We start from the raw sequence: 26,555 nt of genomic DNA on the forward strand, positions 1-26,555 counted from the left end.
AAATTGCTACGATTTTTTAGCAAAAACAATATTAAGAATTCTACCTTAGAAAAATGTATGGAATTGAAATAGCTTTTCAATTTCATATCAATTGGTTTGAAATGAATTTCTTTATGCTCTATTTCATTAAAAGAACAATTTTTTGAAAGCGATAGTCTTGGCGCTCCATATGTATCGATAAAATGCACCTCTACTAAAAATGCTAAAATAGTCTAGTATTTTTTCTTAGGATTTTTTGCATGGACGCCAGCAGAGGCTACCCTGCTGCCAGTTATATTGGGGTGCAAATTTCAAATACTAATTACTAGCAAATCAGGTAACAAAAGGTTCAAGAAATCCTTCGAGTGTCTCGCCTACCTGGTTGGCAAAAAAATTAAAACCAGTTTCGTGTGAATTCACCCTTGCAGCTGCCATAAAATTGTAGCCAACTTAGGTACTACCAGCTGCTACGTGGCGTAGCAATACGTTTCGCTGCTGCGGGCCAGGCTATAAAAGGTCTGCTCGCCTGTATACAGCACGCAGTCATCTGGTGTTTGTCGTACAAGAAAGTTGAATAGTGGAAGCAGCAGCGCATACTTCGAATAAAGCGAGAGAGCAGTCAAGGTGTGTTTTTTTTCTTGTATATTTTGTGTGTAAAAGGGAAAGAAAGAGTGAGGAGATTTTTCCTAAGAAAACAAAATGGTGGCATATTACGACGATTGTGATGCCACTCTCAATCCCAAAACCCTAACCGATTGGGTACGCAATTTTCGCCTAAAACGTGTACAAATGCGACGTAAATTAAGAGGCGCTGGCAATGATCTACGTGTTAATGCAATATTATCAACTGCTCTGCTGCAAGCAGAGCTTGAGCTACGGAGAAAGCAACAAGAACGCTTTAATCGTTGGCTTGATATGCAAACAAAATTTGTGCCACATGGTAAAACGCATTGTGGGAGCGATGCTGCTGAGAGCAGCAGAATGGAATCCGAGCCAGAGGCGGCAGCGGAGTGTGAAAGGCGTGAAATTGAAAGTGATTTGTGGAGGAGTGAACTGAGTGGCCTCGATAGTTTCATGCGCAGTTTGAGTGGCAACAGCAGCAATAATAACAACAGCACCACCAACAACAAGCAGCACCACCACCACCATGCTCCTCATCACCACATCCACAATGGAAGCAACAGCAATAACGGAACCAACAATAACGCCATTACAGTGAACAGTTAAACAAAAAAAAAAAAAAAAAAAAAAAAAAACAAGAAAGAAAGAGTCGGATATATGCTACTCTGATACACAGACACTTTGTGATATGTGAATGTGTGTGTGAGAAAGGAAGAAGTGACAGCAGAGAAAAAGAGAGAAGCAAACACTGTATTTTAGTTTCAGCTAAATGACGAAATATTTTCACATTTTTAATATTATTGTTGTACATATATTTTTGTTAAATTAGTTTTATTACGAAAAACCCATTTCTCATTTTGCAGTCGCAAACATACATAGATTATAAAAGAAAAATGTGAAGGAAGAAGAGTGTAATGATGGTGAAGAAGAAGAAGAACCAAATAACTGGCCTTCGCTGAATCAAACAAAGAACAAAAATATCGGTGTGAGTCATGGGCGCGCTGCTGCGATTCCTACACGATACCAGAAAGCAAAGCCATTGGTCCACGGGATTCACACTCGGTTTGTAAATCTCACTGTATACTATTATTTACTTACTTTAAGTATAGAACATTTTTCCCCCCAAACCAATCGAAAAGAAAGAGAAGGAAAACTGAAAATGACGTCGGGCAGGTAGAGAAGAGTCAAGAAACAGCTCGCAAAGGAACGACGCCATTTTGGTTGTCAGGCAATATACACACATACACGTGCACACACACTCAGCTGTAGCCATGCATATGCACATGTATATAGAAATATGTCTATGTGCGTATGCGTACTATGTCGTGTGTGCATGCCTATGTGTGTGTGCTTCTTTGTTTTATTTTTGTATGCATGAGCAAGCCTTGAGTTATTTGTCAGTTTCGTAAGTTTTCTTCTTTTTTTTTGTCGACATATTTTCTCATTTCAAAAGAATATTTGAAATGAGAAACAATTTTTTGATTCACATTGAATCGCACGTACTAGTTACCACACGAAAAAGGAAGAAAAGAAACTTTTTTGTAATTGAGGGGCAAAATGTAAGTCTTAACTTGTTTAGTATTTAGTCTGTAGTTGATGTTCATGTACATAAATTAGAGTAAAATACAAAAGAAAATCCAGAACTGATAACGTTATCTAAAATAAAAACTAATGTTAAAACTATTGTCAAAATCGGACGTATATTTGCCTTTATTTATTTGCAACCACACCCCATAAAAACTTTCTCCCAGCCACACCCCTCACTCCCTTTCATAAACTTGTCGTATACAATTTGCCTATAATTGATTTTGTCTTACAGTTTCCTGCTCCTCGCTACGTTCGTTAAATATTTGGCAACGATGAGGAGGAACGGAATTCTCAACTACTACTACTACTTGTGCGTCATCATCAGCAGAGAAACCCATCGATGCTTGTTTTTTGTGCACGCACGCACACGCACACCATCTCTCTTCATTTCGTGAAAAAAAATATACATGTATAGAGAGAGAGGGAAAGAGAATGAGATAAATGAGAAAAAGAAAGAGTTAACACTGAGTGAGTCTTCACGTCTGTCCGTATCAACGCTTGGCAGTCTACACACACTACCACCCACTACTTCTACTACTACTACTACTACCGTTACCGTCTGGAGTCCGGAGCAGCGAGCAGCAGCAGCAAACACCACCGAGTCTCCTTTGTTTTTTGCATGACGCTCTGGACAAAATGGCAGGGGACAAGGCGGAAATTGCGCGCAGCCAGCAGCTCCAGCTCGACGAATTTGACCAACAATCAACCAACTTCCTATCGATCGAACGCTTCGCAGTTGCTGACCACCACCAATCAAATCAAATCGATCAACCAATCCACCCATCCACACACGACACAAAAATGAATAACGGTATTTGGTATATCAGCTGCGAACGAAAAATATTGCCTTTTTGAACAGATTTACAGCAAACAAAAATGTCCATCGAAAGAGCTACTAGGAGAGAGATCGACAGATCTTCATCCCCTCCTACTACTGCTTCCACTTCATCACCACAACAGTGCAACGGCAGCGGCATATTGTATCTACTTTGATTGGGCTTCTTCAACTTGTCGTATTCATCCTTCTACCTACGTTTGTTCCTCCACTCTCCACTACTACTATTAATCAACACGTAAGCCGATTGGGATTTTGCTCTCGTGATTAACGCTTGAATTGCAGCTTATCTATTATCTATGGCATCGAACCCTTTTAGTGCGCCAATTTAGTCCACTTTTTTTGTTTTACTGTTGGAGGAGGCAACCAACCATCCACCGACAACCTTATAGATCTTTTGTATATCTTTTAGCGATATGATGCAGTTGAACGGTTCCTGTACATATCATCCTCTGAGATAACTGAACAAAGATATTGATAGACCCATAGAGAGTGTGAGAAAAGGAATGCGAAAAAGCCCCGGGAAAGGAAAACAGACAGTCAAAAGGAATAAGTTTGCTCTATTGATTTTGACAGCCTAAATTTTGTGGGCCTCTTTTTTTGTTGTAGCGACATTATCACAGTTGAACAGTACCTGTGAATGTCCCTTCTATGTATCTCTTTGTCGTCGTCGTCGTCCTATGAACTTGTGGGAAAGACGAAAGCAGCCGGATATCAAGCAAGCCAAATCATAACGAAATCTTTGCGAATGAATGTGAATTCTCTGTCGACTCAAGTAACTAGAATCTAGGACATAGCCACAACATTTTTTCGTTATATTTTTTTAGCGATGCGACGCAGTTGAACGGTGCCTGCGTGCATCTGCAAAAGGGAACCACATAGAATCGATCGTATCTCAAGCGTTAAAGCTCTCTTTTTAGAGTGTCTCGAAAACAAGCTCTGCTCCAAACTTCAAAAAACTCGATTGCTGAAAGAAGAGAACACACGTAACATTGCTTATCTTGATCCTCTCAATGTTGGATATTCTATTCTTCTTTTAGGTATATGTATCATCATATACAAACAGACACAGACATTTGAGCGCGCGCATACACATGCAATGTGCAGCTGCTGTGCTACTTTCTGATTCCCCCAAACGCTATGGTGGCGGGACTGGCTATGCAGGATTCTTCCCTTCATCATCGAAGACGTGTGGAGTTCAAAAAGAGAAAAAGAGAGCTAAGATCTTAGACCATTTGTGCTATCGAAAAAACCGTTTTCTTTCGTATTTTTATAGCAATATGTCGCAGTTGAACTGTGCCTGCGCATATTGATGGTGCTTTATGAACGAACAGACTTCTCGACACATGAGCTTGATGTGAACAAAGACAGTTGCTTGGATGCAACCCCTTATTCCGTCTTCCATTCGCTTTTGCTGCGTTTTCTCACGTAAATCATATGAAATTTTTGGAACAAAAACGTTTTTTTTTCGTATTTTGTAGCGATATGAAACGCAGTTGAATGTGCCTGCGCATATCATTCAATCCAATATCTCCCATCTATCTAGACAGAAGATGTCGTCAATTAAAATGAAAGATTTGAAGGCCCTTTGGGACATGTCGTGTCGTCGGCGTCCTTATGTGGTGTATCAGGCTACAGGAGAAATTGATCACAGAACATTGCAAAATCCAACGGGAATGAGTTTTGAATGAGTTTTTTCCCCTCCTCCTTTTGATGAAGAGACACAGCTTTACTATTATTATGTATTCATTACAGAGTTTCCTCGCCTTCGCTTTCCATAAATATCATCCTGTGTGTGTATACATGTATAGCAAAATTTCTTGAGGCAATGGGAATCAAATGCCAACTTGAAAGCAAAAACACAAAAAAAAAAAACACTTAATATCTGCCTACCTATAAGTCATATGGAAGAGAAGATATACTACTACTACTACTACATACACATATGTATTAACCATATACAAGTCATGTTGTATTCGCTCGAAATCGCAAGGTCAGCTCAAAATCTGAACTCAACTTGAATTGTTTAAACCTGTTTTACAGCTTCCAAAATCGAATATCGAATCGAATCAAATGTGTCACAGAAGAGTGAGAGAAAGATGATTCTTGAACCAACAGAGTGAGAAATTTGGCAGAATTCTGCTTTAAAACTCATTTGTGTTCCTTTTTACAGCCGCCCAAAATATTGTACCAACTTAACACAAGCCACAAACAGACAGACAGCTGAATATGTCGGGTCTTGGCCTTTTATATAAATATCAAACAATTTTTCCCCCTCAATTTTCTCTCCTCCTTCTTAATCATAGGTTCTTTAACTTTAAAACGTACGACAAATCGTTAAAGGGAATCCAAAACGATACATCAAGTCCATCCAAAAACAAAAAAAAAAGTTAAATTAACGCTTCGACAACAACAACAACAACAACTTGCATGGCACAACACAATCCAGATCCATCCATATCCAGACACAAGAGACACTGAGAGAGAGAGAGAAAGAGAGACCGATAGAGAAAGAAAGAGAGAGAGAGAGAGAGTAAGCGAACGCCAAGCAGAGCTCTGTTGCCTGCGCCTTTAGACGACTCTCACATTTCAATGTTATTCAATGCTGCTGCGTAAGCATAACTCGTTTCTATATATGTACATATATATATATATATTACAGACCACATATATATCCATCTTGATATCGCTACTGCGTAAGCATATGTGTATACACGTGCAATCAGAAGATACAGCGAGAAGCATTACGGTGATGACAGTCTAGGTCACAAATTAGCCTGACTGGACTCTGTGGACAACACATACACACACACAAACACAAGATCGATCCAACCCGATTCGATCCAATCCAAAAGCCGATTATTATTAACCAAATTGTCAAGCGCGTGAAGCGCCGTTAATACCTACTATCAACCAAACCAGCCGTAGATGAGAGGCGTGTATCCCTCATACGTATAATGCACATTGCACCGCACAGAAATGTGCGCTCGGTCCACGCTAAAGGGAAACAAATGCGTTTGGACCGAGACCCGCCACACCCACACCACACCATCACACCAGCTGATGTGTTGTTGTCGTTGTTATCGGGCAGCTGCGCCTGCAAGTACGCTACGGGCATCCAAGCGTCGTCGTCGCTATCTTTCTTTCTTTCGTTTGTTTATTTTTCTAGTCCTATTTTTTTCTTCTCTCTACTATTGTAACTTGTTGACTCGACTTACAGGAGAAAAAAAAGAATCAAAACAGGAGGCAGCAGCTAATTATAACGACTATATAGCCCAGTCGTTTATCGCAAAAGGGAACCAATTGCGATTAGTGTTCAAGAAGAAGATGATGATGATGATGGTCAAGAAGAAACATCCAAGACAAGGCACCCAAAACGAGGTCCAGACAGAGCCAGCCAACGGGTTGTTTTCAATTATTCCCCAATTTTCCGTTTTTTCACATAGGTAGAACAGTTTTGTGTAACAGAGAGAATAAGAGGTAAAGAAAACAACACATACATTTAACCAGCTCCATCAGCTCCTCCCCCCCAGTCCACATTCCATCGCAAAGGGAATCAAATGCGATTAGTGTTCGAAGACCGAGCTAGCTAGTCTGTGCGGCTACGCTACGCTCTGCCAGTTGAAAGCGCTTAACTCCTGGCCCAACGTTCAACATACCGCAATAAGGGAATCAATTGCGAGGTGGTACAGCAGCAGTTGAGCTCCCAGATTGAGCTCCTGGTTCTTCCACACAACAGAAAGAAATAAACAGAGCCCACAAAGCACACAGCAGCGAATCGTAAAGGGAACCCAATACGATGTACAGCAAGCAGAAAAACATATTAACAGCCCCCTCCCAGACACAGGTCACAACAGGCCCAGGCAGGCAGACACAGGGCAGCGCCGCGGCAGAGGCAGAAGCGAAAAGTCAAAAAAAAATGTATATGTTGGTGTATAAATAATTTTTGTTCTTTACAATTTACTTCCTATCGTCACATCGGAGTCGTTCTTGGTCTTCGTCGGCGTTGACGTCGTTGTCCTCCATGTTGTTGTTGTTGGTGTGTTCACGTACGCTTACGCATTCCAGGTATCCTTTTGGTCGGTCCAGCCTAGGGCCTTGGTCGATTGATTTAGTCATCGACAGCGTCGCCACAGTTGGTCTCAAAGGGAATCCAAGAGACACGCGCCCGCGCCTACGCTACTACTACAGCAAGCTGCACATCTCTCACTTTTTTTTTTTTTTTTTTTTTTGTTTTTTTCTTCATTTATATAATTTTTTTATTCTAGTAGTTATCTGTAAATTGTAAACTCTAATTGCAGCTAGTAGTTAGTATCCAGATTATGATTGTAAATCACCCTCCTTCCCCCCCTTGAAATCCTAGAAGATGATGAATGAATTCGATGGATGGATCGTTACAAAAAACTTTCTAGTAGATGTTAAGAAATGATTTCAAATTGTAAACAATTTTGTATACACACTTAGAGATATTTTCTTTTGTAAAAAATTATGTGACATGTAATAAGTTTCGCTGAAATGACCCAATGACAAGACGCAGAAGCAGACGATGTCATACTACTATCACCCCCATTCCCTTGAACTCTGAGAAGTATGCGGCGCGCAAGGCAGGCGAGGTGCGCAATTATTCTGGCACTTCACTTTCAACTCCTCCTCAAGAAGGCTCGTTTATATGTGTACCAGGGGAACAGAGATTAAATGGGATTATAGGAATGAAGGCAGACAGACAAAAGAGGCGAGGCATTGTCAGAGAAGAGAAAAGAAGGAGAGGAGAGCAGAAGGCGTCGGCGAGAGCGCATCCTATAACTTTCTTCATAACTTTTGGGCTTTCGGCTTAGACGAATCATCTATCTACCTAATACTACTACCTTGGATGTGCTTCCATTATGCTGCTGCTGCTGCAATTCTATGCTATTTTCAGCCAGCATTCACACACTCCACAGTCTTGAGGTGTCCAGTCCACATCATAAAATACTTGGGCCGTTTCATCCGAAGTGCACACACAAGTTACTAACATGCATCATTTCCATCGACACGCAACACTTTCTTCACTACTATTTTGGAATAGTTCCGCTGGCCGATAGAATTTTCTTCCTCAATATGATGGGCCCAATCCCCTCCCGAGTTATGGACTACTATTTATAGAGAATCTATAATATTCTTCACTTCTCTTCGCTTCACACAAACTTCATCAATTCACCACCACCACCATGGTCTGGTGTGGTTCTTCACCTGGTGTTTAGGAGCTGGTCTGTGGCAACTTCGCTTCACTTTATTTTTGAATCTTGATGGAATTATGCCGATTCAGTATTTTCATGGGGACAATCAATCCCTTCCACTTCATATGGAAATTAGGGAGTTTCTTTCGAGGATTTTGCAAGTTGTGTTTCACTTTCCGTACTTATTGACTGCTGCGTGGGATATGTTACCTAATCAAATGCAAAACAAAAAATGTTGACGGCAGCGTGGGATACCTTGAATTGACGGCAGCGCGGGATACCTAGAATTGACGGCAGCGAGGGATACCTAGAATTGACGGCATCGTGGGATCGCGGGTGTTTCTCAACGTGGGACTGTTTCTGTAGGGCGTCGGTTAGGCGAGGGCGCTAGGGATAATGTTTTCTATTACGATATGAGCAAGGGATATACATCGCATATATATTGACGGCGGCGTGGGATAATAAATATTGACGGCTGCGAGGGACTTGATCCAAAATTTGATGGCGGCGGGGGAGATCCTGGACTATCTAGACGGCGGCGCGGGATATTTGGAATAATTGGACTGCAGCGTGGGATTTTAAACCTGGACTGCGGCGAGGGAGTTTAACTGGACTGCGGCGTGGGATTGTAACTGGACTGCGGCGTGGGAAATCCTGACGGCGGCGCGGGAGTTTAACAGGATTACAGCGTGGGAAATGCTGACTGCGGCGAGGGAGATCCTGACGGCGGCGTGGGAACTTGTGACGGCGGCGTGGGAGTATACCGTTTTCGGTTATAATGTAATTGCTTTGTTTTTGATCATCGGTGGTATTCCTCCAAGAGGGTTTACTTTGGGATCTAATCTTCTATATATACATATGTGTCTAATCTATATCCTATGTGTATATGCATATATATATATACATATATACACATATTCACACAGTTCAAAGCTGATATACTCAATTGATGCCGTGTTTTCGGTAGGCATCGCATCTGTCCCAATATTAACATCAATCAACTCCGCCAAATACCCTCTTTATGACTAAAATTAGAACCAATCAATATATAGTATATATAAATCTCATAATTACTGGAGCGATCATCACACATTTCTATCTATATATATAAATATTTCAAAAAGTTCCTGGAATACCGGAAAAGTAAATAAGTAAAACCAAGCAACATTAATCATACATACAAACATATGAACCGATGATCCGCGATAATCGGCTGACCTCAAGAGACCGATTATCGCTTAAATAAAAATGTTTTTTGAAAAAATTAAATAATACTTTGTCGTCTTGATTTTGTAACTTTATTTGGGGCCCAGTTTGTTTAATTGAAGAGATTTGCATATGGGTTGGAGCTGGGATTGTTTGGTTTTGGTGGAATAACGGCATTCGAAGCAGCATTTGGTGGTGAGAGGGCGGCCAATTGTTGGTTACCAACTAGAGGAGAACTAGTCGTATTATGAGCGATCCATGTTCCATTTGAGTTAAACAAGGTTCCATTTAAAGTCGAATTATCACCAGGACCAGGCACTAAAGGTTGTGATGGTGCCGGTGGTGCCGACCACACACTGCCTGGAATGGGGATACCTAAGGGAAATGTTGCTGGTGCAAAGGGTTCTGGCTGTGCTGCCTGCTGAGGCCAGGCATATTGAGTCTGATTTGTTGATCCAGCAGGATGCCAAGATGTTTGATTAAAAGTTCCGCCCCCTATCGGTTGTGTGGGATAAGTTGGTGCTTGCCACGGGTGATGGGTCGAATTCGTCCAACTGGCATTCCAATGACCAACTTTCCAAGGTTGACTAGCATTACCGTGGCCAACCTGCCAACCCGGTGCACTTATAGTATGATTGACTTTGCCTCCTTGATTTTGACTCCAAGTCTGATTATGATGCAGGCGATGATGATGGTGATGATGTTGATGTTGATAAGGATGATGCCCCTGCACCTGATGAGTTTGAGCTGGAACGATATGCGTTGCATTTGGCCGCCGTTGGGCGTGGTGGCCATGACGTGGTGATGCATTTGTCACCCAATTGATACAGGCAAACAGCAACACTAAATGGAAAACGTAATGCCGGATTATTAAAATAAACGGAAATACCAACTTTGTATAGATCTAACCTACGGCCAAGGCCCACTGATAGGATTTAAGCATTTTTTAAGATTTCTGACGACGTGAAGGCTTTGAGATTTCAAACGGAACTGCTGGAAGAATATGTATATATTGGCCACAATAGGTGAGATGTTGATGCGGTGCTCTGGTGATTTACCCTATCAGTACATAATGTACATAGACATAGTGCTTGTGTTGTTTATAAAGCTAGTCATCATAATTTTTGTCTTATCTATTCCGGGCAATTGATACACTTCAAGAAAAGCCGAAAATATAATTAGATTTGTGCAAAATTAGAATGCTTTTTGGTTCGACTCGTTGAAGCCGCTTCAATTTTTAAAGGATAATCATCGTCCCATTTTTTGGCTGTATAATCAAATCTTAAGTTCGGCCCTGATTGTCATTCTAATAGGTGACCACATCGCAAGCTTCATCTAAGACCAACTGGAAGACTTCTAAATGGACTGCAGATGAATCTATTAAACAAATTCGATATTGTGTTTAGGAATTGATCTGTACAAGATTCAAATTAACGTATGCTTTCTTATATGTACATACATATAAAGATTGTTAGTTTTTATTTATTTAAAAATTTAAGCTATTATTAAAGGATCCTTTAACCTCGCATCATGGGAAAGAGGCCTTCACAACTGCCACGACGTACAATTTGTATATCTGCCAAGAATAAAAGATGTGACAAAGGTTTCTAAGAACCAAAAGTTTTGAAATTTATTACTTACCTGCTCCACAAAATCGGGCACAATTGAACTTTTGCTCATTCAAATATAGTTGCATATTGCTACCACAAATGGGATTGTATTCCGGTGTGGTTGGGCAACTACCAAAACAATCGAGAAACTGTTGTGTGGGTGGTGGAAGGGTGACAAAAGGTGCTATGGTGCCCGGTATACGACGATTATTAACCAATACCCAATTGGCAATTGGACGTATGGTTGTTGTAATCTGTCTTGATTCCTGTAGGGGATTTGCTGTTGTGGTCTGAAAAACTAGAACATCTTGGCCAAGGCTCAAATGGATAAGACTCAATATAAATAACGGAAATAGTTGCAAATGATGATACATCTTGAACGTTGCGCTTGATACTGAGAGATGTATCAGAATAAATATCAGCTTGAGACTGGTTTTTTTTTTTTTTTTTTTTGTTAGTAAGAATGAACATTAACTGTCATTAGTGGTAAATCCAGTTCAAGTTAAGCTTTTGTTTACAATTTTATACATATGGGAAAGTCCCTGAGAGCATACTTAAGTTTTTGAGAGTGTGCTATAATTTTGTATTTGTGTGTGTATGTTTATATTTGTGGGTAAATTCAGAAATCGAATGAGATGATTAACCGATGATAATAACATTATATGGTGCAGTTGTTACGCGAGGACCAGGCATTGAATAAGTGGGCGAGACATATTGCATGGATTGCTCCAGTTTGCGATAGCTGCTCGAATGCATGCCCAGAAAACCTATTTGTGCTGTAACAGATTCATATTTTAGATGAGTAAAATGTAAATGAATTATAGAATTACAATTTGATGTACTGGGCACAGGTAGTTGAGGTTTCTTCTTCATCTCGACACCTTCTAGTGTCATGGCCTCTTCTTTGGGATTGTCATAAACCGGACTTATAGTACGCTGCAAGCATTTAAAAGCCATATGTAAGCCTCGACGAGGTCTGCCACAACGGCAAGTCCCTAAGAGACTATGATGCATATCGGATGATATAAAATAGCATTCGCCCTTATTGTCGTGCTCATAGGGACACAGATCTGTATGGAGAAATAACAAAGTTCTAAAATTGATTGCTTTTACAAACATACATACATACGTAAATTGATTGTCTACCTTGGAGTTTTAACTTATCCTTTAGCTGAGAATCAATTTCATTTTGATTATAGAACCGATTTTTTTCAACATCGGCCACATTAGACCAAACTTTTGGATAGTTACGACGAGATTTGTGCTCCATTCGCACTTGTTCTTTTCTAGAAATCCATATATTGCTTAGTTGTAATTAAAATAACACCTAAAGAATGCTAAATCTACACTTACACTTTTCCAATCACTTTGGCAGGATCCATTTTTTATTTTTATTCTAAATATTTAAGATTCTTACTGACAACTTGCTAGCTAAATAGATTTTTGTTGTCAACACTTGAAAATATTTAACCATAACAACGGTTAAAACTGTTATTAATAGGTTTTCAAATTGGCGACACCATTCGATAAAAAAAAATGATGTCAGCTGAGAAGCGATAGATCGACCGATTATATTTAGATGGCAGCGCTGAATTTGCTGAATTGCGCTTTTGGCCTATTGGAGGCAACGTTCAGTGTTTCCAGGTTCATTGACAACAGTGGCAGCGCTGGCAGAGAAAAGTAAATAGTGGGGAATGAAATACAATTAACAGCTTAAACCGATAACTATATTTAAGGCTTATCAACTCAAAAACAAGTAAGAGCAATAAAAGAAAAAACGAAAAAAAAGGTGCGTGGGTGTAACGAGAACGACAAGAGTTAATAATATTAATAAATATGTGCATAGATACAAATGTATACACCAGCGCATATATCGCCAAATAAACATAAACGAACGTCGTCGTAAGATTTATTTATGGATTAATCGGGGCCTTTGTTACACTCTCACTCTCCATCTATCGCCCTCTCCACGTATATACGTGTTGTTTGTGGAATTCGCAGTCTTTATCTCTCTTTATTCGACTCTTCTGTACGATGGACGTGCTCTTTTGTTCGATGTGGGTACTCTTTTGTTCGAAGTGGGACTCTTTTGCGTGAACTGCACTCTTTTGTTGCTTGTTGGATGCTCAATAGAGCTGGAAATAACATCGATGTTTTATAAAAATACAAAACCGTCTATTTCCAGCCTCTAATTTGTTAAGTCGTGGAACGGAAGACAACATCGAAGCTGTCGTCTCGTGGAATAACTATCGGGCGAAGCGGAATTCGGAATAACCTTGGGGTGTGTGTAATATTCATTTATACCCGCGCGCCCAATGTCCAAAGAATTTTAGAGTGGAGGAACATACAACATCTGGCGAGATAAGGGCCTGCCCCTGCCCACCCCCGTCCCATCATAGTGGTACATAATTATTGCAAAAAAAACATACACAGACACACATACGCACACACATCGGACAGAGTCACCCAGCTAGAGAACCTCGGAACGTGTAGAGTAAGTAGGGATTACGTCATCATTGTTTTTGGAGAGCAATTTTTAGATTTTTCTTTTGCCCCAATAGATTTTTCAACGTCTACAACGCCCACAACACCTTCACAATGATTCATGTGGGCGAAAACACCTGGAACCTGCGGATTCTGATCACAGATCTGCAGGTGGAGAAGACGCTTCGGGTTAAGGGTGACCAGCATATTGGCGGTGTGATGCTGCAGCTGGTGGATCCGGAAATGCCCAAAGATTGGTCCGATCATGCTTTATGGTGGCCATCGAAAAACATATGGCTTACACGGACACGCTCGACCCTCGATCAGGCTGGTGTCCAAGCGGATTCATTTCTCCATTTTACACCCATGCACAAAACATTGCGGGTTCAATTACCCGATTTGCGTTACCTGGATTATCGTGTTAACTTCTCATCGAAAACATTTGGAGCTGTAGTCAGTCTATGCAAAGATTTGGATATACGCTATCCGGAAGAGTTATCTCTCTGCAAACCATTGGAGCCAGAACATTTGAAGAAGAATTTTTCCAAGTTGCCGCAAAAGAAAATTGCCATAGCCGAACCCAATGGGGTATCTTATCATCAACCAGCACCAGATACCAACTCATTTTTGCCAATAACAGCATATAACGGCAGCCAGGGGAGTTTGGATCGCTCCAATAATGGAAATTTGCTGTGTGCCCCTGCCTCGCCGTATGCAACGACGCCAAGGCGACCTGCCACCGCTCCAGGAACTCCTATTAGTTCTCCCACTGGGACCTGGAAGCATAGTACCAATGGATATGCCAGCTACGATTCGAATTCCAGCAGTTTTGGTGATTTCCAAGAGAATTTGGCCGTCTCCCCGCGTTCACCTAGTCCAGATGTGAGGGCGCGCTTGATGAGGCCCAAGACATTGGTGGAGAAGGCCCGTCTTAATGTTGGCTGGCTGGACTCTTCGCTCTCTATTATGGAACAAGGCGTCAGGGAATATGATACGCTTTGTCTGCGCTTCAAATATTTCACTTTCTTTGATTTGAATCGGAAATACGATCAAGTTAGAATCAATCAGTTGTACGAGCAAGCCAAATGGAGTATTCTAAATGAGGAATTGGATTGTACCGAAGAGGAGAGTTTGATGTTTGCTGCTCTCCAGTTTCAGGTAAATCGCCAAACAGATTTAAATCCACCTGGCATCGATTCAGGCATAGATTCATCCAGTCAAGAGAATGGAGGCGATGACGACATCGATTCGGCTCTAAACGAGCTTCAGATCACATTGGAGGGACCAAACAATGGACAGGATGTGGGCAATATTACACGTATTCCTGAACTCTCCGATTATTTGAGATTCCTGAAGCCCCAGCGCTTCACGCTGAAAGGATATAAACGTTACTTCTTCACCTATCGCGACTTGCATTTACATCTGTACAAGACGCAGGAAGAATCACGTAGAGGAGCACCCACAATTAGCATCAATTTGCGTGGCTGTGAGGTGACACCAGATGTCCAACTAGCCCAGCGTAAATTTGGTATTCGTTTGGAAGTTCCACCAGAGGGAAGAAATGGACCAAACACAGAGGTCTGGGTGCGATGCGAGAATGAAGAGCAATATGCCAAATGGATGGCCGCCTGTCGTCTGGCAGCCAAAGGACGTTCCCTAGCCGATAGTTCGTACGAGAGTGAAGTGAGTAGCATCTGTTCTCTGCTGCAAATGCAAAAACCCGCTGCCCGATCCCAGGCATCGGCAGCTCCACTCAACATCAACCCCGGCAGTGTAGAGCCGCTTGATTATCTATCAACTAAAATGCTGCGCAAGCTATCTAGCAGCAAGGCGGTGCAACGTATACTTGAGGCTCATGCCAATGTACGTCAATTGCAGCTTATGGATGCTAAGCTGAAATATATTCAGGCCTGGCAATCTCTGCCGGACTTTGGGGTAACCCTGTTTGTCATCAAATTCGATGGTCATAAGAAGGAGGAGCTTCTGGGCGTGGCCCACAATCGTATCATGCGCATGGATCTCAATTCGGGAGATCACATCAAGACATGGCGATATAATACCATGAAAGCCTGGAATGTCAATTGGGGCATTAAATGCATGATGATTCAGTTCCATGATGAAAATGTTGTCTTCTCTTGCCAATCGGCCGATTGTAAAGTTGTACATGAATTCATTGGTGGTTACATATTCATGTCTATGCGATCAAAGGAGAATAATCAAACGTTAAATGAGGAAATGTTCCACAAACTAACCGGTGGTTGGTCATAAGGGAAGAGAGCACTATTGCACGATCAGCGAGATTACGAGGATGAATCATTAACCAGCAGTTTTACAAGTGCCAAGCACAACTACTTTTCGCATGTTCTAAAAAAAAAAACAAACAAAAACCTAAAAAAAATGATTAAAAAAAAAACTGATAAAGCAAACAAAAAAGAAAACGTGCCCAGAAATCTTGAAAAAGGATTTCCCCGTTTGCCCTTGACTTTGGCAACAGTTTTAACAATTGTATTCATAATGTGTGTGTAAATGTTGACAGGATCTTTTTATATAGCCTAATAATGTTGATGAAATATTGTGCCTTCATTTTTGCGGATTAGGAAGCAATCTTAACACTTAATACCCAAAACCGCATTCAAGTCAAAACGCACTAAAACAAAAAAAAAAAAAAAAAAAACAAACAAACAAACAACGTAGTCCAAATGCAGCAGCCTTTTTTTTAACATGTCTGGCAAAAAAAAAAAAAACTAACCAGGAACATTTTTATATATATTATATATTGTATATTTATTAAACAAATTAATAAATAAATTATTTTATATATGTTTTTAATGATCGTAAACAGAAATATGTATGTAGAGATATTTATGTTTGTGTCTGGTTTCATTTATTTATAACTTGAGCTCTGCTTATTAGTCACATTTAAGGGGCGGAGGCAAAATTATAAAGCCTGGGCATTGTTATTAATAATATATTTCAATTGAATTGATAACAACGAAGGCAAATGTGTACCACCATATAAGGCAAGAGAAGATTGGGGTGAATCGTCTGTGTTTGCGTTGTCTCTCTGTGTTGATTGATGACGACATTGAAGTTGAAGACTTCAGTTAAGTGTACGTTATGCAAGTCTTGCTAAATCTCGAGTATCTTCAATTTAATCCAATTAGGGTTAAATATAGCAAATAAACTGCTAATTTTTCTTCAAAACATCTGTGTGCGATGTTACATTGTGAGAAGTTGCTTTAACTAACATCTAAATATATATATATTGTGCAAATTTATGTAAAAATCTAAATACATGAATGCAAATCTAGTAAAACATTCACATAAATTATTGACACATTCAAATTTCGATAAAAATAACTTGAACTTATCGATTTTTTTTTAAATAAACCTATCGAAATGATGAAAAATGTGCACAGTGAATGTTGCCAGATGCGGAAAATTAATCGAACAGCGTCTGGTAACACTGCCTCGTGCTAGTTTAGCTTATTCCATTACAAATATCTAAGTGCTTGTTCTATTATAATTTACAAGTGCTAGACGCTCGTAATTATTTCCTCTGCCTGCGACTCGGTTTATTAAATATCCAAATATTAAAATGAACACCGAAGCAGCCAAGGCGGCCGCGAGCCAAGAGAAGATTGTCGCACAATTCCAACAGCTGCGAAGCGAGCAAAGAAATTTGGCCAATAGCCTTAACACGCTCGAAATGGATTTGCGAGAGCACAAGTGAGTCTGAGTCATTTGACAGATCGCCCCGGAAAAAAATTCTCATCCTTATTCCATTCCGTACAGAACTGTGATAGAAACCCTCCAATCAGCCGATCCGGAGCGCAAATGTTTCCGTCTCATTGGCGGTGTGCTATGCGAACGCACAGTTAAAGATGTATTGCCACAGCTGGTCGAGAACAAGGATTTCATTGCCAAGACCATCACCATAGTCACCGATGATCTGAGCAAAAAGGGAAGCGAGCTAAATAAATTCAAAGAGGAGCATAATATTAAGATCCGCGGCGAACATCTGGGTGTCGATGGCGCACCGGGCAGTAAATCATCAGATTCGGAAGGGGCATCCAAATCGGAGAATCGTAATGTTCTGGTCTCGAACTAAAAGCGCAAGCCGGCCGAAGTGTCAAACATGGATTGAAAGATAAATTCAAATGTTGAATGTCAAATAATTTTTTTTTAGTTCTATAACACATTACTCGCGCTCTCATCCATACATACAGCACTCTCACTCACACGAAATCTACAGCCCCCATAAAAAAAAAAGAAAACGCCAGCAAATTAAAGAAAATGCTAATTTTTTCTTAAATTTTCTTTAAAAGGGATTTTATTTGGAATGATGCCTATCATTAAGTTGATAGTCCCGCTTGCCACCAGATTTGCTTAGCAAACGCACTTGACTTATGCAGATATCATGGCTAACGGCCTTGCACATGTCATAGACAGTGAGTGCAGCTATGGAGACGGCGGTCAGAGCTTCCATTTCCACTCCAGTCTGCCCGCGGCAGCGAACAGTCGATTTCAGGTGTACGCATTGCTCTCGCTCCAGCAACTTGGCCTCGACTTTAACTGATGATATTGCGATATTATGGCAAAGAGGTATTAATTGTGATGTCAACTTGGTTCCCATTATGCCTGCCAGTTGGGCTATAGTTAGAACATCTCCTTTTGCCAACTGATTGGCAGCTATTAGCTCGGTTAACTGTTCACCAACCACAACATAGGCCTCCGCCTGGGCCATACGCGTAGAGATTGACTTTTCTGCCACATCCACCATCTGGGCTTTGCCCTGAGCATTCACATGACTGAGTTGGCTGCAATTGCGGCGTATTTGATGATGATGATGATTTTGATGATATTTTTGTTGAACAAGATGATGGATTGAAGAATGATAAATCAGGTCAACTGGAACTGGAACGGGACCTGTAATTAACCGCCGATGAGTATCATGGGGCGATTCTCCATTTGCGATAGATTCAACATGCCTGAGAAGAGCACACACAGACACAGTCAATCTTGTGACATGACACTGAAGATTCATTTGCAAAAACTCACCTGCATGCTGGCGCTTCTTTCGTTGGACTGCTGCTCCAATCAGATCTACCAGATTCTCTTCAGAGATATCCTTATTTCGCATGGCATCTCGCAGAGAGAACTCTTTATTGCCAAATAGGCATACTTTTATATTGCCATCTGCTGTCAATCTCAGCCGATTGCATGTGCCACAAAAATGCTCTGTCATGGAGGTAATGAATCCCACTTGACCCTGAAATCCTGGCACTGCGTATGCCTTTGACGTGTCATTGGGACCATTTGGTAATGCCTCAAAGTCTTTAAAACGCTTTCTTATCACTTCCAATGTTTCCTTATACGATATCAATCTTTCCGTTTGCCATTTATTGCCACTAAATGGCATATACTCAATGAATCTCACATCCACTGGACGATCTCTGGTGAATTCAACAAAATCACAAATTTCATCTTCATTGAAGTTACGCATGAGTACACAATTCACTTTGGGTCTATAGCCCAATTGAATGGCCAAATCTATGCCAGCTATAACTCGTTCCCAGCCCTTGCGTCGTGTGATACGCTCAAAGCGCTCCTTACGCAACGAATCCAGGCTAATATTTAGAGAGTCCAGACCAGCACGTTGCAAAGAGGGCAACAGACGGGTCAAAACTAGACCATTTGTGGTTATACCAATATGCTCTAATTGTGGCAATGCCTTCATTTCGGCCACTATATCAACAATGTCACGACGTACAGTCGGTTCGCCGCCCGTTAGGCGTATCTTACGTACACCCTGCTCCACAAAGATACGGGCCAATCGTATAAGCTCTTCATTGCTTAACAGATGAGACTTGGGTTGCAATGGCACTCCTTCGGCGGGCATACAATAGTCACCTGATGGTAAAAGAAATATGTCTTGAAATATATACATTGTATATTTATACATAAGGAATGCGGTAAGTGTTTTTCTTTCTTTCATTTTGAACTTTTGATAAATCTTGGAAAAATTGTTTCTCATAATGAAAAGAGAGTATATTATAGTTTTTCTTATAAGTGATATCTTCAGTTTCCAAAGGGGACATTCAAAAATTTCCACTCACCCTTAGGTGAGATTTAATAAAATTTCTATGGAGAATCTCATAATTTAAAGGGTATATTTACTTCTAGAAATTGGATAAACAAATAAGTTTTATGTTTTTTAAATTTATCACTCGTAAAACTTTTCTGTAAAGCTGGTGTAAGATTCAACTTGAATCTATCTGACCATTCAAAACCCACGAAATGTTGAAATTTCACTAACAAGCATAATGGAAATTCTGTGGAGACAATATGTTTGGGCCTAGAACAATCTTTTGTGCATGAATTTCGTTTGTCCTCAAATTTTGTAGATTGGTGTTCATATGTACATATATATGTATACAATTATTTTTTGAGAATTTCGCCATAACATTTAATTAAGGTACGACTGTTGAAGAGGGTAAGCGGTGTGGGAAATGGTGTCTTATCATTAAACTGAAGTAGTGACGATAACAAAAACTATTAAACCTATATTGATTATTGTTTTGGTGTTGTCGTAGGATTTAACAAAAAGAACAACAACTTACAACGTAAATTACAGCGTTCTGTTAGGGAAATTCTCAGATAGGTATGATGTCGTCCAAAACTATCCGTTAAAGGCGAGACCTATAATGAATATTTGATGAATATTGTCATTAGTTATTGATTTCAATTGTACTTTTTGCTAACAAAGCTACCTTTCTATCAACTGCTCTCATTGTGCTTGTTGTTGTTGCTGGTGTTGTTTGAGCACTTGTTGCCAATTTGAGGTAACCGGTTGTAGCCGCAGTCGCTGCCATTTGCCGTATAGAAGAAACTGGACCTGCGCCGCATTGATGTTGGAATAACAACAGATTCGCGTGTCTGACAAGAAGCCGCATTTCATTTGATTTGAATTGATGATTGTGTTTATTTCATATAATTTGTATTAAATTTCTTCAAAACACATTCAAATTGATTACGTAAGGCCAATTTAATATGTATTGAATGGAACCACGAGGGAGGGGGCTAAGAGGGCGATAGCTTGGGTGTCAGATTCAGTTTCTGCAATTTAGACAATTTGATGTGATAAGCAATTACATTGGCCACAAAAAAAAAAAACACGCATACGACTAGGTTAAACAGAAGGTAATACCGGACTATCTATCGACCACTGCAACCGGCTACTGTTGTTTATAAACTGAACCGAGGTAAGATCATATGGGGGGCTATTTGCCCGTCTATTACTAAGCTTTTTTTTCTTCGTCGAAAAGCTTTCATATCGTATACTCTACAGGGCTGGAATTAGAGAGGTGTTAGCCAAATGGGGCAAACATAATACAAATTTTAAGTTCACTTTTCTTTGCCTTTTCACCTAGTGTCGCCTTTTTCTCGTCTCTTTTGTGAAGGCCCTAAATCCGACCCTGTGTACACTTGTCAAGTAAGTCATCACTGTGCTTGGCTATGTGCATGGAAATTGGACGCCAAAAAAAGGGGCAGAAACATATGTATGTACCTTTAATTAATGGAGTTTGACCCACGTAGATAATCATTAAAAAATAAATAACAGTCAGCTTTTTTAATGTATAACTACATTAAACTGGCTTTTAGAGTTGGTAACGAATGAAGCTTCTGATTTAGGTCCCGATTATATTTCTCAAGTTCTTCTCTTTGAAAAGTTTTGAAATTTTTTGTTGTTTAAACTCCTGCCAGAGTAAGCCTAAGCCCCTGTCCAAGTGTTTTCTCTTATGAAGTGAAAATATATTCATTCACATGTGCTAAATTTTTGCGACCACTTGAATTAATCCAAAAAAAAAAAAAAAAACAAACTAAATAAAAGTCAAGATATCCGGTTGTGGCAGCTGTGGAACGATGTTATTTGATGGTGATTAGGATTTCTTGGCTAATGTAGAAGATAACTGAAGGGAAGAATGATTATATACTCGATTCATTTATTACGATTAAAGAGTCAAATTGAATATGACATTTATAGTGTTTCTTAGCAGCTTTAAATTGTAAACATTTTTTATATTAGAATGATGGCAAGATATTTAAATGTAAAGAATATTTAATTTTTAGTTATAAATGTCACTATTATACATTTGAAAACGAAAACGTAAACAATGTGAGAACAGACTCTGATAAAAACAAAAATGTACATATCCCAAGACTCAATTGATAACAAATATTCCCCTTTTGAAAACTAAGCCTCTGAATCTAAAGGGAGATCTCGCCACTCTCTTTTCTTATTTCTTTCGCTCTTCCATTACTCTCCGTACATATGGAATAATTTGGAATAAGATATTCATTTTAATTCCTCTCATTTAGTGCTTTGTTGCCGATAGGACCACATCATTCAGAAGATTTTTTGGTTTTTTGTTTGTATTTTTACATTTATCGTTTGTTTATTTCAAATTTGAAACGTATTTTGGAACATCATCATCAACCTCAGCATCAACTGCAAGCAAGCAACATGCATGGCGCTCCCCGGTTTAATATCAGACGAATCTCAGTCTTCTTTACATTGGGCCTATTGTTCTATGTGTTTGTGATCTCCGGCAGCTATTATGAATATCAAATAGGCGGCACTATCAGTAATACAAGACCGGAAAAGGTTTGGGAATATGTGGCCGATTTTAATAAAATGCGTCTACTAAATCCCACTATGTGAGTTTAAGATATTCAAGGAAATTATCGCTGACTACTACATGTACATATGGATAATATGGATTTCTTCATTAAATAGCATAAATTTCAAAATATTAGCAGATCATGGCCACGCCCATGATTGGAGATATACAGTAGAATACACCGAACGTCTATCACATTGGCCACATTGGATAAATACAGCCACAGCCAAATATATGGTTACAAAAACTAAACCCGGTGTTACACCCATTGAATATGCCATACAATCGACCCATGAGACTTGCTTCTTTAAAGGATTGTACTGTCGTAAGTGCCTACTACCTACCATTCCGTATAAATCTAAAGATTTTTCAATTTTAACATTTTCTTGTGTTTCTTTAGTACACACTCTCAGTGAGTTTCGCTTTAGTGGAGTCAAAAAGGATACCTATGCCCATGAGAGAATCAAGTATCAATGTCCTCCACTTTTGAGTAGCATGTGCCGAAGAGAGCTCGAATTCCAGAGGCAGGCCGTTATTCATAATTTAACTCATATTTTTAACAAGCAATCGACTTAAAAACTCTTTTAATAAACAAGTATTCAATTTTCAATGCAATTTCGCAAACTTAAACGATATTTATTGCAAATGTTGAGACAACTAATATAACCATCTGTTTTGTATACATTAAATATTATTTTTTCTCATAAAGGTTATATGAGATGTATTGAATCTTTCTTTTTGTATTGAAAGCAAAAGGGCACATCATTAATCATTTTCATATTCAGTTACATATATATTTTTCATCATCATTATTCCTACTTATGTACATATATGTATCATAGTTCATTTTGTTTCCAAATCATTACACTTCCAGTGAAAAATCATAATTGATATACAACAAAAATTGGCTAGCTAAAATGTATGTCCAGTTCATGTGGAACCAATCTCTAAAGAAACAAATTAAAATTGCATACTAAGAATAAAAAAAAAAAAAAATTAAAACAAGGAAAAATTATAAACTATTCATATATATTCTTTATATATAATATTTGTAAAATTAACTTTTCTTTCCAATATTAATCCTTTGTGCTAATTGTATTTTGATTACATTCAGTTCGCAAGCTATTGAAAATGTCTCTCGAGTCTTTTTGTTTTGTTTTACGAAATTTTTATATATTCCTGGATCGGAGATCAAATTGTCATCATTTGTAGAGATCCAGTCTTTTGCGTTTAGTTGGACTACGTGAAGTACGTCCAGCTCGCATTGCTGCCGTCGCATTGGCACTAGTCGATGGCCCTTTGGGAGTGGTGGGAGCACTTGACGATTCACCCGAGCTTATCTGAGTGTTGGTGGCGGAGGAGTTGCCAGCGCCGGTGGCAGTTGCACCAAACCAGCGTGTGAGTTTTGTGGTTTGTTGCTGCGGTTGTGTGGCCCTTATGGATTTTGGTGATTTACGTACATTGGCCATTTGCGTTGAGGTACGTTCCTCTGGTGTGGGTCCGGAGCTAATTAAATAGTTGGTAATCTTGTTTGGCTGCTGTGGAGAACGCAACGAAGCTTGCTGTGTCTGGTGCTGCTGCTGTTGCACAGGTGAGACATTTCCCCCGAATTGAGGCGCAGTCGACTTCCGAATTCACGATTATTGGTAATTTCAAAAATGTCCATGTCAGCTTCATCCTCTAAGAGATTTCTGCGTGGCAATGTTGGCATAACCTGAGTATTGGCTGGCTTCTCTGGCCGTCGATGTGTGTCAAACATTTGCTCCAAAATGTCCAGACAAGAGCGATCTCGCCTCTTTTTGCCAATTGGCTTTGTTTTGGCATTTTGTTGTTGCACTTGCTTCACCTCCGAACCAAAAATTTTAAAGCCCTCGAACGGCTGAGGCTGAGTTAGGGTCATTTGAGATAATTCCGAATAGTTACTAAATATATCTGGTGATTTATTTTGTTGCCTTTGTTGTTGCTGCGAGATAAGTGACCCAAAGTTAGAGGAAGAGACACTTAATGGCGTTGCCTGCGGATGATGATCCTCGTTTCGTTTTCGCTTCAAAGCTCGTGTCCGGCGACTTTGCGTAGGCTGTGAATGTGAGCTATCATCATGTGAGCTGGATACGACAACAATCTCTTTCTGCTTCTGACTGACTATGGGAACGACCAGCTCCGAGTCACTGAAGAGATTAAACGCTGATGGCAACAAAAGACTATTTGGCGTGGCAGGTGAGGGTGTAAAAGGCACTCGAAAGCCAGGCAATTCCAAAACATCTAGATTCTCTGGCATCTTTTGGGCACACTGCAAGTATTCTGATGATATTGAACTAGAGCTAAGCAATTGTGGTGTTGCTGTTGTTGTTATTGGTGGTGGTTGTGTTGGATTATCGGCTGCCATAGGCATTTCTCTGGCCAAAGACTTTCGTTTTGGCCGACGTCCTGCCTTGCGTTTGGGTGTCTCTGTGGTTCTATTTCTATTCATATATTTGCTACACATTCGAGCGGAGGCCGAACGAGTCAATCGTTGCATGCCACGCGTCATTGGACGACTGGGTGTCTCCGCTTCCTGTTTCACTACCTTGGGCTCACTCTTGGGACTAACTGTATTCCTTATAGCATCAGATTGGGGTGTAGCTATTGTTGTGCGCCTTAGTCGGATGTTTATCTTTCTGGTTGCAATCACAGGAGAAGCCGAAGTCTGCTTTACTGTCTCAATTTCCCCCTCAGACTCACTAATCTCCACTGGCGACGGCTTCAACGGAACTAAACGCTTTTTGGCTTTTCGTTTTGTCGTTGGTGTTGACGGCACTCGCTTATTTCTCTTTTGTGGTGTCACCATCTCACAATCATCACTTGACACAGTGACCACAGCTTGTGATGGCGGCGGCGCAGGTATTGGAGGCGGTCTGTCTTCCTCTTCGGGCTCAGACATTTCGAAAACCAATGGTGACATGGCCAACACTTCATCACTATGCTCTGATAATTTCTCTGGCTCCTGAGCACATTCCCGAACGCGCTTCAAATTAATTAGACATTCCATAATCTGATCTGTTTCAGCTGTGGAACGCGCATCTGGCGAAGATATCGTAGGCAGAGTAGAGCCACTCAGTGTACTCTCGCTGTTGTTCGCTGTCAGCCACAGTTTAAGACTATTATTGTAATGCTCTACGCTGACCAAGGGTAAATATTGATCAAATTGATGTCGATAACGACGCAGTCGATAATCTCTAAAAGTAAGAATTCAGGATGCGTAAACATTGACATTGAAGATAAGAATTTTACACTTACCTGATGTACTCGCCTAGAAAACCTCGCTGCTTGTAGTATTCCTCAAGATCGACTTTCTTTTGAAAGACCTCTTTGGCATCGGGCAAATGGAATTTTCGCTCAAAACTACGATATGTTCTATATTGGTTTTCTAGGCATCCGCCCAGACGAAGTATGTTATACAAGAGTTTTGTCTCCGACTTAAAAAGAATTCTAGTTAACATTAAAAAGAATTAAATAAATATATCTCAGTGTCTCACTTACGGTTATATCTACACTTGAGATCACTAGATTGACCTTCTTTTCGTAGTGCTTGAATAGCATAGACGTACAAAAATTATTGTTTAGCGTATGCCCACGATTATCCACAATGACTAGATCAAAATTAAGTCTACTTAGATCCCCAATGTTTCTCAATATACTCCATTTGGCTAAGTAAACACTGTGCGGTGATTCTGTGGAGTCTGTGCGAAAATGAGTCACATTAGTTGAGGAATGGATTTTAAACTCCATCATGTCGTGCCATCGCACTCACTTTCATGAAGACGGCGACAAGTTACTCCTTCTTCTTACCTTTGACATCCTGTATTACGTAGACAGGTAAATCCGTCAAGATATCAAAATGAAATTGCCAACCAGATAGCAATCGGTCATCGTTTTGCATTACAATCAATGTTTTCTTTTTGGCCGGCTCCAGAGCACTTAGTAGTGCCACCACAGCTGCACTTTTACCCAAACCGCTCTCATCGTTCTGTATACAGAATTGGTGTTTGGACAGCCGTTCGTAAATAAATTGCACCGCCTCCAGTTGGAAACTCTTCAGATATTGCGTTGTCTGACTGCTGACGACAACATTGGTGGCAAGTCGCAATTCTGGTGTCTGCTCTGAGACAAAGTGATACATTCCCGATTTGTTTGAATTGTATATATATGATATGTGTGGATAATACAGAGGCTGGAGTAATTTTTGGTCTCTTGGTCTATCTCCGTCTACTTTATTATATTTTCATTTCGATAGTCGCCGTTCACCGTGGCACTCAGGTCGGCGCTCATTTCTAGAGATGTGCAGAACAGTAGA

The 26,555-nt window shown here is 40.1% G+C and overlaps 8 protein-coding genes and 2 long non-coding RNA genes across 13 annotated transcripts; 5 read left to right on the forward strand and 5 right to left on the reverse strand.

The window, feature by feature from the left end:
* The first annotated feature begins 478 nt into the window (after positions 1-478).
* LOC137578231 (uncharacterized) lies at positions 479-9,510 on the forward strand. Its single transcript, XR_011032560.1, has 3 exons — positions 479-603; positions 1,464-1,662; positions 2,420-9,510. It is a non-coding gene; the product is annotated as an uncharacterized lncRNA (long non-coding RNA).
* LOC137578224 (transcription factor Ken) lies at positions 610-1,507 on the forward strand. Its single transcript, XM_068291896.1, has one exon. The coding sequence runs from the start codon at positions 679-681 to the stop codon at positions 1,204-1,206; it is 528 nt and encodes a 175-aa protein (XP_068147997.1). The 5' UTR covers positions 610-678; the 3' UTR covers positions 1,207-1,507.
* A 3-nt stretch (positions 9,511-9,513) lies between the features above and the next one.
* On the reverse strand, positions 9,514-10,472 carry LOC137578239 (uncharacterized). The gene is made up of 2 exons (XR_011032562.1): positions 10,354-10,472; positions 9,514-10,287 (listed from the first exon to the last, which is right to left on the reverse strand). It is a non-coding gene; the product is annotated as an uncharacterized lncRNA (long non-coding RNA).
* A 408-nt stretch (positions 10,473-10,880) lies between these two features.
* LOC137578948 (uncharacterized) lies at positions 10,881-11,497 on the reverse strand. The gene is made up of 2 exons (XM_068292584.1): positions 11,086-11,497; positions 10,881-11,020 (listed from the first exon to the last, which is right to left on the reverse strand). The coding sequence occupies exons 1-2, from the start codon at positions 11,426-11,428 to the stop codon at positions 10,962-10,964; spliced, it is 402 nt and encodes a 133-aa protein (XP_068148685.1). The 5' UTR covers positions 11,429-11,497; the 3' UTR covers positions 10,881-10,961.
* Positions 11,498-11,683: 186 nt separating this feature from the next.
* Positions 11,684-13,542, reverse strand: LOC137578941 (uncharacterized). The gene is made up of 4 exons (XM_068292571.1): positions 12,408-13,542; positions 12,201-12,340; positions 11,885-12,124; positions 11,684-11,830 (listed from the first exon to the last, which is right to left on the reverse strand). Exons 1-4 carry the CDS (start codon positions 12,434-12,436, stop codon positions 11,694-11,696), a joined length of 546 nt encoding a protein of 181 aa, XP_068148672.1. The 5' UTR covers positions 12,437-13,542; the 3' UTR covers positions 11,684-11,693.
* LOC137578922 (unc-112-related protein) lies at positions 12,680-16,367 on the forward strand. 3 transcript variants are annotated; one of them, XM_068292551.1, is made up of 3 exons: positions 12,680-12,734; positions 13,240-13,548; positions 13,616-16,367. In XM_068292551.1, the coding sequence occupies exon 3, from the start codon at positions 13,653-13,655 to the stop codon at positions 15,804-15,806; it is 2,154 nt and encodes a 717-aa protein (XP_068148652.1). In that variant the 5' UTR covers positions 12,680-12,734; positions 13,240-13,548; positions 13,616-13,652; the 3' UTR covers positions 15,807-16,367. The 3 variants fall into 3 exon arrangements, with proteins under 3 accessions (XP_068148652.1, XP_068148644.1, XP_068148660.1); XM_068292543.1 differs by having other exon boundaries at positions 12,690-12,810; XM_068292559.1 differs by lacking the exon at positions 12,680-12,734 and adding an exon at positions 12,825-12,843.
* Positions 16,368-16,998: 631 nt separating this feature from the next.
* On the forward strand, positions 16,999-17,853 carry Pfdn2 (prefoldin 2). Its single transcript, XM_068293415.1, has 2 exons — positions 16,999-17,267; positions 17,334-17,853. The coding sequence occupies exons 1-2, from the start codon at positions 17,137-17,139 to the stop codon at positions 17,647-17,649; spliced, it is 447 nt and encodes a 148-aa protein (XP_068149516.1). The 5' UTR covers positions 16,999-17,136; the 3' UTR covers positions 17,650-17,853.
* Positions 17,842-20,788, reverse strand: Mocs1 (Molybdenum cofactor synthesis 1). Of its 2 annotated transcripts, XM_068293409.1 has the most exons (5): positions 20,749-20,788; positions 20,312-20,657; positions 20,162-20,240; positions 18,600-19,451; positions 17,842-18,467 (listed from the first exon to the last, which is right to left on the reverse strand). In XM_068293409.1, the coding sequence occupies exons 2-5, from the start codon at positions 20,492-20,494 to the stop codon at positions 17,872-17,874; spliced, it is 1,710 nt and encodes a 569-aa protein (XP_068149510.1). In that variant the 5' UTR covers positions 20,495-20,657; positions 20,749-20,788; the 3' UTR covers positions 17,842-17,871. The 2 variants fall into 2 exon arrangements, with proteins under 2 accessions (XP_068149510.1, XP_068149512.1); XM_068293411.1 differs by having other exon boundaries at positions 18,345-18,529; positions 20,312-20,782.
* Positions 20,789-21,911: 1,123 nt separating this feature from the next.
* Positions 21,912-22,837, forward strand: LOC137580771 (uncharacterized). The gene is made up of 3 exons (XM_068294892.1): positions 21,912-22,259; positions 22,339-22,547; positions 22,623-22,837. The coding sequence occupies exons 1-3, from the start codon at positions 22,066-22,068 to the stop codon at positions 22,796-22,798; spliced, it is 579 nt and encodes a 192-aa protein (XP_068150993.1). The 5' UTR covers positions 21,912-22,065; the 3' UTR covers positions 22,799-22,837.
* On the reverse strand, positions 22,826-26,531 carry SuUR (Suppressor of Under-Replication). The gene is given in 5 exon segments (XM_068294836.1): positions 22,826-23,828; positions 23,831-25,437; positions 25,499-25,677; positions 25,742-25,941; positions 26,051-26,531. Coding segments are annotated over 5 exon segments (2,721 nt in total). The 5' UTR covers positions 26,382-26,531; the 3' UTR covers positions 22,826-23,424.
* Positions 26,532-26,555: the final 24 nt, after the last annotated feature.

The sequence above is a fragment of the Drosophila tropicalis genome, unplaced genomic scaffold (genome assembly GCF_018151085.1).
Source record: "Drosophila tropicalis isolate 14030-0801.00 unplaced genomic scaffold, ASM1815108v1 contig_1190, whole genome shotgun sequence".
Taxonomy (NCBI): Eukaryota; Metazoa; Arthropoda; class Insecta; order Diptera; family Drosophilidae; genus Drosophila; species Drosophila tropicalis.

What these genes read in the sequence shown, in the direction of transcription:
- LOC137578224 (XM_068291896.1), top strand. Translation starts at nt 679, where the DNA reads ATGGTGGCATATTACGACGATTGTGATGCCACTCTCAATCCCAAAACC.
- LOC137578948 (XM_068292584.1), bottom strand. Translation starts at nt 11,428, where the DNA reads ATGTATCATCATTTGCAACTATTTCCGTTATTTATATTGAGTCTTATC. An exon ending in TGCCCGATTTTGTGGAGCAG is followed by an intron (nt 11,021 to 11,085) that starts GTAAGTAATAAA and finishes TATTCTTGGCAG; the next exon opens with ATATACAAATTGTACGTCGT.
- LOC137578941 (XM_068292571.1), bottom strand. Translation starts at nt 12,436, where the DNA reads ATGGATCCTGCCAAAGTGATTGGAAAAGT. An exon ending in GCCAAAGTGATTGGAAAAGT is followed by an intron (nt 12,341 to 12,407) that starts GTAAGTGTAGAT and finishes ATGGATTTCTAG; the next exon opens with AAAAGAACAAGTGCGAATGG. An exon ending in TGTGCCCAGTACATCAAATT is followed by an intron (nt 11,831 to 11,884) that starts GTAATTCTATAA and finishes AATCTGTTACAG; the next exon opens with CACAAATAGGTTTTCTGGGC.
- LOC137578922 (XM_068292551.1), top strand. Translation starts at nt 13,653, where the DNA reads ATGATTCATGTGGGCGAAAACACCTGGAACCTGCGGATTCTGATCACA.
- Pfdn2 (XM_068293415.1), top strand. Translation starts at nt 17,137, where the DNA reads ATGAACACCGAAGCAGCCAAGGCGGCCGCGAGCCAAGAGAAGATTGTC. An exon ending in ATGGATTTGCGAGAGCACAA is followed by an intron (nt 17,268 to 17,333) that starts GTGAGTCTGAGT and finishes CATTCCGTACAG; the next exon opens with AACTGTGATAGAAACCCTCC.
- Mocs1 (XM_068293409.1), bottom strand. Translation starts at nt 20,494, where the DNA reads ATGCGGCTTCTTGTCAGACACGCGAATCTGTTGTTATTCCAACATCAA. An exon ending in AGAACGCTGTAATTTACGTT is followed by an intron (nt 19,452 to 20,161) that starts GTAAGTTGTTGT and finishes TTTTACCATCAG; the next exon opens with GTGACTATTGTATGCCCGCC. An exon ending in AAAGAAGCGCCAGCATGCAG is followed by an intron (nt 18,468 to 18,599) that starts GTGAGTTTTTGC and finishes GGTTAATTACAG; the next exon opens with GTCCCGTTCCAGTTCCAGTT.
- LOC137580771 (XM_068294892.1), top strand. Translation starts at nt 22,066, where the DNA reads ATGCATGGCGCTCCCCGGTTTAATATCAGACGAATCTCAGTCTTCTTT. An exon ending in CGTCTACTAAATCCCACTAT is followed by an intron (nt 22,260 to 22,338) that starts GTGAGTTTAAGA and finishes TTCATTAAATAG; the next exon opens with CATAAATTTCAAAATATTAG. An exon ending in CTTTAAAGGATTGTACTGTC is followed by an intron (nt 22,548 to 22,622) that starts GTAAGTGCCTAC and finishes GTGTTTCTTTAG; the next exon opens with TACACACTCTCAGTGAGTTT.